This window comes from Channa argus, chromosome 2 (genome assembly GCF_033026475.1).
Source record: "Channa argus isolate prfri chromosome 2, Channa argus male v1.0, whole genome shotgun sequence".
NCBI classification, from domain to species: Eukaryota; Metazoa; Chordata; class Actinopteri; order Anabantiformes; family Channidae; genus Channa; species Channa argus.
In genome coordinates this window covers 24,280,985-24,289,740 of record NC_090198.1, presented here as the reverse complement: position 1 = coordinate 24,289,740, position 8,756 = coordinate 24,280,985, and the positions used below count along the sequence as shown (strand labels likewise).

Sequence of the window (8,756 nt, the reverse complement as noted above, 5' to 3'; positions counted from 1 at the left end):
TATAGATACTTATATTTAAAGTGCCACTCCAGTAGGAAAATGCGTTTTGCTTATGAATTACTTACATTGTGTTCTTCTCCAAATGAGGTACAGTAGGTGCATTCTGACACTACAAGTTTCTCTGATTTCACCTTAAAATTTAAGAGGCACACGTACAAGCCTGATTTGTGATATCACAAACATTTCAAATTGGGATCCTTGGTTAAATCTGATGCCCATCCAAGGCTCGTGAAATTTAGCCGTATGAACCTTAATACAAAACGTGGATGCCATTTTTGGTGATATGGAGTTTGTTTTCTCATCAGAAACATGTCAGATTTTGTTCTCTAAACAACTAACTACATATTTTTAGACAGTTTTCAATTACGTGCAGAGTGCCCTTCCTAAATTTACATATTAATGTTCTCATCTGAGCCTTTAATTAGGTGTAACTAATTAATACAATTAAAAGCCACATCCCAAAATATTTTAATTGTACTTTGAAACATATTCATTCTCTTTGGGCCTTATAAAAACATATTCAAATGACTATTTCAATAACTACAAAAAAAGAAACAACATTGTTACAAGTTAAAACTGGAAACTCAATGTTGTAGTTTGTTTAATCAAACATTGGCCTCCACTCAAAGGACATAAAATCCAATCAGAACACACTGAAACACAGACTTGCATACTACAAAAAAACCTAGTAGTTTTCAGGTTAAAAAAACAAAAAAACAAAAAACCCCGCGACATTTTCCTTTTCTGCTAACAACAGTATAAACAGCCCCATGTCAATGCTCGTGACAAAAACGTTTCTTTTGTGAAAGTTGTATTTTTTTCTCCACCACATTGTTTGTGATCTTGACACTTCACTCAGACGAGACTGCACTCACAGAGACAGCCTGATGTTTCCTGCTTACTCAGTTGTAGATGAAATTAAACCTATGACAACAAATAATTATCATTATTAAACATTCTGTTTATGTTAAGAGACACAATTTATACAGCAATATAATGCCTTATTTTCCCCCATTTTCTTAGAGAAGTCACTCCAGTGTATCGGATTATTTGGTTGTGATAATAATGTATCACATGTATATCTTTGAAATGCACATTATAACCACATTTAAAGTCAGAATACACAGACACATATGCACAACTGAATGTGAGTGAAGAATAAGAGCTGAGTGCAATTGAATTAAAGAAAGAAAAAAACTCCCGTACACTGTTTAGCATGCTGCAGGATGCTTTTCACTAACCCCATCTTTATCTGTGAATACGCCTCTTTTCACTTCCTGAACTGTATACAATTACTCTGGTGCAGCTTCCGTTACTGAATCTGAATCAGAATCTAAATCTAGCAGAGCTCTTCAAACAAGAGCAGTAAACTTTATATTCACTATGCCTAGAGATCATTACAGATAGTCATTTCTGTTTTGGATCTGGTTTCAAATTAGTAAAATGTCAGGATTTCTTAAGCTCTGCAGTTAAGTCAATCCCTCATTAAATTGTTATGTTAGGAGGACAAGTTCTTGGTTTAAATCTTTATCTAATGGCCAGCATGTTGAAGTATGGGTGTTCTGTCTCAGCCTGTCGTGTTAAATGTGTTGGGTGATCTGTAAGTGATGTAACATGTCAGGTAATGTTACGTTCACTCGGCAAAATAGATTATTTAGCTGCTATTCAATAATAATACAGTACAATCAGTATTATTGTACTAATAACTGTGTTGTTTTGTTACTGCATATTTTACACTAAAGAACTTTAAGTGGACATACTCATAAATACAGGTTTTTTATCTTTATTCTGGGGCTCTACTAATATGTATTTGATGACTTACAATTCCAAAAACTGTTTATTTTTCTTACAATGAGCCCTTCTGCAGAATTTCTTTTTCTCATTTAGGGGGCCCTCAACCCACAGAGTCCAATCTGTTTTGTTTGGCTAACTTGTGGAAGCCTACCGGAGGGCCAGGCAGAGCAGTAAGGCGTGGATTAAACATGACAGTGCATGGATACAACCGTGTATGTTGTGGTTGTCCAAGCTCAAAACAGACGTCTGTTTATGGACAAATGCATTTGCATGGAGGACTGTCAAGAATGTTTTTGGAAAGCCAGAGACGCCAGATGTTGTGTTATTTCATCTAAATAGTACAATCAAGTACATTCAGTAAGAGATTCAGAATCAGGTTTGCTTAAATAGTAAATGCATGTAGATGCATTTATGTAACAGGGCTACTCAGAGAAATCGGCTTTCTCAGGTAATCAAGGACAGCGTTTACATGAAATTAAAAAAAACGTGGTTATTGGATATTTGCATCTGCATGCAGCAGGAGAGTAATCAGATTTTTTCTCCACCTCTAACTCATATTGGAAGCCTGGCTCACAGATTTTACTAGCAGCGTTTTCTGTCACTATTAGTGGCAGGGACAAATCTGACTTTTCTTTGTTAGTGTGTGTGTCACAGCAGAATGACATGATGAGAGAAAGGGGGGGGGGGGGGGGGGGGGGGGAAGGGGTGCAGCAGATCCGCAATGAGATCTGAAATTTTAAAAAAATCCACAGGGGAGAGTTACTTTTTTAAACTTCTACAAGGCAAATAATGGCACTCACTGTCTGACTTTAGGCAGACTTTGTTTAAAAGTGAGCCGGCATCGCCCCGGTAATGATCTCTCCTTTCATCCAGCTTTTCACACAGCTGCATCGTCCTGTATGCAAGCCTTTTGTTACGCACATGTGCAATTGGAGAAAACCAATTAGAAATTTGGTTACACATATACATCAGGTTTCCCTAATCCCCTACCCCAAACTGGGAAACCAGCTTTCCGGGTGACATATAGAAATCAGCTTTTCTAAGACAACCGACTGTGACCTTGAAACTTAAGTCCATGTAAATGCCCTCAATGTCAACGCACATCACTATTTGTGCCACTCTTCTTTCCACAGCTAAAATTTTACATAAAGAAGACACAGATTTAGACAAAAACAAAACTGTGAAAAAGGACAGTACGCAAAGGTCAAAGAAGTCCTAATCTATACCTGCTCAGTAGCTGTGGTAGACTGGAAATGATTGGTCCATATCCAGGAGCGTTGTCATACAATTCAAACAATGGTGCTGCCACTAGTTTATAGTTCTTGGGAACAGCAAACAGAGCTGTAGAAACATGAAAGATTGCAAAACAAGAAGCAATGATAGTTATCCATGTGCCTCTTTTCCTTTTAACAGCACTTCTATCATTTTTCACATTAAAACTTCAATGCTGACAATATTTGACTGGTTACATTGATATACAGACCTTTTTCCTGCAACTGAACCAGGAACAACTTCTTATGCTCCTTCGGTTTGGTGATGTGAGCTGGAATATAGGGGTACTGCAAGACAGGGTTTCAGATTAGTTCATATTAAAGCTACAATATGCGACTTAAGGTAGGCCTAGAACTGGGATCAGCTCATCACCTTCTGCACAGCTTTCCCTTTCCCTGCTCTGAAACAGCTCTGCTTCACTCTTTGCGCCCCACCACGTTCTGCAAAGTCGCTCACAGAACAGCACTGGCAGCAGCACAGAGATAAAGTTTTTGAATGACCAATTTATTTATCATAATTTGATAATGACTGACTGTAATTAAGTTAAGTACAGAAATAAATACATGGGTTTTATTGTGATTATTACATTTATCAATTGATCTTGATAAAATCACCCAAGTCTCACAATTTGGACATCTCTAATTTCTATGCAAAGATATAGACTACATTAAATGTCTATAGTGCAAATGCATTTTCATGTTTAAATCAATATTAATGTTTGGAGAGCAGATAAAGTAATCACAGTCAAGTCTCAAAACTTTGTAGAAATCTATTACTAATCACCAAAATTTATAAAAATCTAGATATGTTAGATATATCCTGAAATAGGAAATGGACTGTAAGGGATTGTGGACATGTAGGTGGCATGTAGGAACAACAAATGTTTACCTGAGGCTGCTTAAGCATTCTAATGCTGATCTGTTAATTAAACATGTCTGGAATTTTATTAATGTATTCCTTCAGTGTCTTATTGTCCATGTTGTCTTTGTGTACTAACCTGGGGAGGTTCAAAGTTGGGGCGCCACCAGTTGCCGATACAATCGTCAATCACCCAGTCCTGCTTTACCCCGTCCTGCCGCCCAAGGATCTAATGGCCAGGAAAATGTTTTAAGGATAATTTTGCTCATTTTCTAAATCGACTGTATTGTCCAAAATCACCATACAGATAATTAAACCAACAATGAATGTACTCTCGTTTGGTTAGTTGTCAGCCTGCTGCCTCACTCATTAGCGCCATAGACATCTGTTGTTGTCCAAAACGTATTAAAACAGATCAGCCAGACACACAACTTCACTGGATGCTGGAATGACATGTTTTTTCATTCCAAAATCGGTGCCCTTAATATTTTTAACACACGTAGCACCATATGCACTGAAGATTGTGGACAATATTTACAATGCTCTTGGTTTTTGGGATGAAGAAATATGTCATCCAGTTGAGTGGTGGATCTGGCTGATGTGTTTTGAATAGTTTTTTGAACACCGGAGGACAACAACCAATGAACTAGTGAATCCAGGCTGCTGGCTGACAGCGCATCAAACATCAGTAGAGAAGATTCATTGTTGGCTTAAATATCTGTATGGTTATAGTGGACAATACTACTGATTTAGAAAATGACCAAAATTACACTTTATATGTGTAAAATCCACAAATATCACAGGAGCAAGATGCTCAAACTGCACCTCAGTCATCAGTCGTTTCAGACCCTCCACCTCATCCTCTCCTGGACTCAGCTCTCCTCCGGGCCTGGAGGAGAGACAATACTCTCAGACAACTGTTCTACTAGTTCATACCAGAGTATCTGAACATGAAATACTCACAGTTTGAAGAAAGTGGTTCCCAGCTGCAGCAGTAACACATGAGGCAGCCTGTGTTCATGGACAATGAGAACACCCTCCACTGTCCTCCGCATTCCCATTTTATCAAACTCCTCCCTCATCCGCTGGAACCGGGCCGCCACGGAACTGTCCTTCTCATACAGAGGCTCCTTGGTACCAAATGTGTAGTTGGTGAGAGGGTATCTGAAGTGCAAACACACAAGAAAAGTGATTAACGAGTCATAATTATAGTCTACACAATGTCTATATGTTATAAAAAGTAAAGCAGTATGATACAAAACAATAACAATAATAATAATAATTTCAAATAGGGTGAGCTCTAATCTGTAATGCTAATTTTTTTTTTAAATGTGCTTAGTTATTATCACCTGGTTTCTATAAAAGAATAATCACCTCAGCTGTTGTTAGAATGCAGATGTTGGCTTTGTGTTTATTAACTAAGGGGGAAGTTAAGGGAACCATCTGTAAGCATCATGAAGGGGTTTGGGCTTTAAGATGTGAAAACATTTAAAATATTTTTTAATGCCCTAAAATTTTATATATTCAGATTTACATATCTTCTGGCAATATCCGGATCAGAAACTACTCAAACTTTGACTATATTAGCAAAAAGAGCACAAAACCAAGCTCCAGGTTGCCAAAACATCTGTTGTTTGTATGACAATGCAGAAAAGGGGCAATTTTATTATTTTCTCTGCATCTAAGGTGGCCACACGTGTTAGTGTGAAATGCAACTCCAGACAACTTAATTTCAGATGGTTTACAAATCTGAAACCATCTTTCAAACATATGCATTTAAAAACATTTACACTTAATAATGTTTTCCAGATGTGACAGTTATAACTGTATTGTTTTGTTTTTTTTTCTGGATTTCCCGTGAGGTGGTCTAGATATGAAAAAGAACGATTGTGGGACAAATAATCTTTTTTGGGGGGGGGTTGGACCTGGTATGAACACAAAAATAACCTTTTATTGCATTTTACCAAAAAAAAGGTTTTATAATTCTACATCTATTTTCTCGTCTTCTTAATCTATTATAGATTTGTCAAATAGTTACTTATCTGGACTTTGGATGAAGTGGTCTAAATGGTTAAAAAAAAAAAAGAAGAAAAAAAAAAGATGCTCCTTCATTAATAACATAAAGTTTTTACAAACTTAAAATTGGGCTTAAAAAGCGTTAAATTATTTACTATATGGCCAAAACACCTTTCACAAAAAGTGGAGAATAACCAGAAAAGGTCGCTGTAAGGTATTATCCAAGATCCACTTAACTATCCCCTTAATTGCCGGCTCAGAAGCCACGACTCTCAAACTAACTTCAACCTCGAGTCACACAGCTCTTCATACTGCCGGTACCCGTTCGCTAACAGCCACACTGGGCATTAAACGTCGATATGAACTCACAGGTTGATGGTCCTCTCCAGGGTGAGCGGTTTAGCGGGCCCGCTCATGTATTTGTTCCCAAACTGAACGGCACCACCGCGCGGCCAGCCGGTGGACGAGCGACTGGGAGGCACGACCGACATCTCTAACGGCTGCACGGTGACACTAAATCCTCCAGCAAATGAACTTCTGCCGATATCTCGCTTCTAAGTCACTAGATTGTCTAAAATGCACAAATAAGTCCCAGCACTTCTGTGGACGGTGCACAACAATTTCTCTTCCGTCGGTTGCCTCGGCCCTCCTCTTCCGGGTGAAGTCAATGCTGTTTGTCCACCATCGCCACCTGCTGCTCCGGATGACAAACACCGACAGACACCGGTAAACAGCTCTTGTGTTTTACATGTAGGCTAATTTTTAATAGTCACCATCCCCCAGCAGTTTACTCTCAGTAACCCAGTCATTAAAATTAAAACCTCTCACTTAAACATGTCTTCAGACTATGGTCAGTTGCATCCTGCTGGCTTTGATAGTTATTCTTTAACCTTTGGAAAACTGAATTTATTGGACAGTTAGTAGCTAGCAAGTAGCTACACCCTGACATATAGGACCAACAATAAACTCTGCAGGTCAGGACAAAAGCCAAGCCATCCAAGGAACTCTTTGGAGACATGGTGGTGACGTAGATCATGACGAGTTATATAAAACCAGGCACAACGATATTTGTGAAAAGGGGATCAAAAAGAACAGTTCACTGCAAAGATGTGAGAACCTGACAGGATGACAAACAACATTTTATCAACCAACTTAACAGTAGAGTGGATAGATTGAACCCAGAGCCTGTTTGGACTTTGTTAAATGACATTTAAAAGACTCTGAGAGATCAAGGACAAACATGATGTGGTATGATGTGAACTCCAAGTGCTATGCCTGGAAAAACATCATCTGCATAATACTATTCCTACGGTGAAGCATGGTGGTGGCAGCATCGTGTGATGGGGGACTGGGCAGAGCTGGATCAATGCAGCAAAAAATAGGACTCTCCTTGAATAAGAGCTGCTCCAGGGTGAGTGAGACCTGAGACTGGTATAATGATTAACCTTTCAGTATGGCCGTGATCCAAAGCAAACTGCCAAGTCAACACTGGTCTGGCTTTAGGGCTGGTCTCTTACTGTCTTTGAGTGGAGCAGCCAAAGCAACTGTAAACAACTGTGTAGAAACCTACAGATGACAGTACAGTCACTTCCCATCCAATCTACTGGAGTTTAATTAGATCTGCCAGGAAGAATGAGATCGACTGCCTAAATCCAAGTGTGAAACTTGGTCAATATAGGCTATTGAGTGTAGACTGATGTGGGAATAGTGTATATATAAATTTAAAGTGAAATGTACACGGCGGTATATGAGCCCTGCTCTGCAATTTATAGTTTTATTGAGTTGTAAAGTGACAGTTATTGCCATTTAGCTATGATATATTGTGTATTATTAACAAAAAAACTCACATTTGAAGTGTTAAAGCTATGTATTGTACTAAAATAACTAAAAACAAACTAGGTTTATTATACAATTGAATTTTCTCATCCACACCAAAAATGGCATATTTGCTAAAACAGCATTTTATAATGTTTACACTTACTCTGCAAAATAACTTACACAGTTTCAAAAGCTAAATACAGCCCAACTGCAAATAAGTTGTTGCTTTTGGATAAAGACATAATTATAGTTATTATAGTTCTTGAATTACTTAATTTCACAGTTCAGTTGAGCAAAACTCCACCGTTCACATAAGATCTAACCCCTGTACTCTGTTTACTACATCTGAAGGATGTGAGCAGCATGGGTAACACATTGCAACAATTAGGCCTGTAATGTTGCAGTGCTGTGGCTTCAAATGTTAGAACACTTCTATACTTCTTGACTTGTTGAAATAAAATTGAGAGCTATTGTGTTTGCAATAACATCTTAACTATTTGAGGGAAAGGATTTCTAAATGTTTTTAAACCTCAGTTTTGAGATTTGAAAGACTAGTCTGACAAAGATCCGATATGGGTATAACCCCTGACAGAAACTGAATAATAATACTGTGCAAAATACCTTAGGTTCCAGAGATGTTTCTGTCTGTCATCCAAACTGTTTTTTGTATAGTCTAAAAGTGCATGAATTAAATTTTTAAGTTAAACCTTTGAACCTTGATGTAAAAATAAAAGTCTGCTTAAAAAAAAAAAGTCCACTTTTACTTTAGCTTTCTACAGCATCTTACAATATTCCTCAGTGGATGTTGAGAGGTTGTTCGTTTGTCATGAGGCTTTTTCAACCTGGCACCAAACAGCATTGTTGAAAACAGGCAATGATGTACTGTATAACCAACTGTTATCTCCATGACAACTGAGGAAGCCCGTGAATCAAGATTTTCTATTCAAAAAACATTAATTTGCTAGAAATAAAGTCTCATAAAAAACAGAGAGACTAGG

The 8,756-nt window shown here is 37.9% G+C and overlaps 1 protein-coding gene across 4 annotated transcripts; it reads right to left on the bottom strand.

The window, feature by feature from the left end:
- Positions 1-451: 451 nt before the first annotated feature.
- Positions 452-6,608, bottom strand: nudt21 (nudix hydrolase 21). 4 transcript variants are annotated; one of them, XM_067486375.1, is made up of 9 exons: positions 6,310-6,608; positions 4,888-5,088; positions 4,750-4,813; positions 4,064-4,153; positions 3,439-3,531; positions 3,278-3,353; positions 3,021-3,135; positions 2,595-2,701; positions 452-924 (listed from the first exon to the last, which is right to left on the bottom strand). In XM_067486375.1, the coding sequence occupies exons 1-9, from the start codon at positions 6,429-6,431 to the stop codon at positions 899-901; spliced, it is 894 nt and encodes a 297-aa protein (XP_067342476.1). In that variant the 5' UTR covers positions 6,432-6,608; the 3' UTR covers positions 452-898. The 4 variants fall into 4 exon arrangements, with proteins under 4 accessions (XP_067342476.1, XP_067342496.1, XP_067342486.1 ...); XM_067486395.1 differs by lacking the exon at positions 2,595-2,701 and having other exon boundaries at positions 6,310-6,607; XM_067486385.1 differs by lacking the exon at positions 3,439-3,531 and having other exon boundaries at positions 6,310-6,607.
- Positions 6,609-8,756: the final 2,148 nt, after the last annotated feature.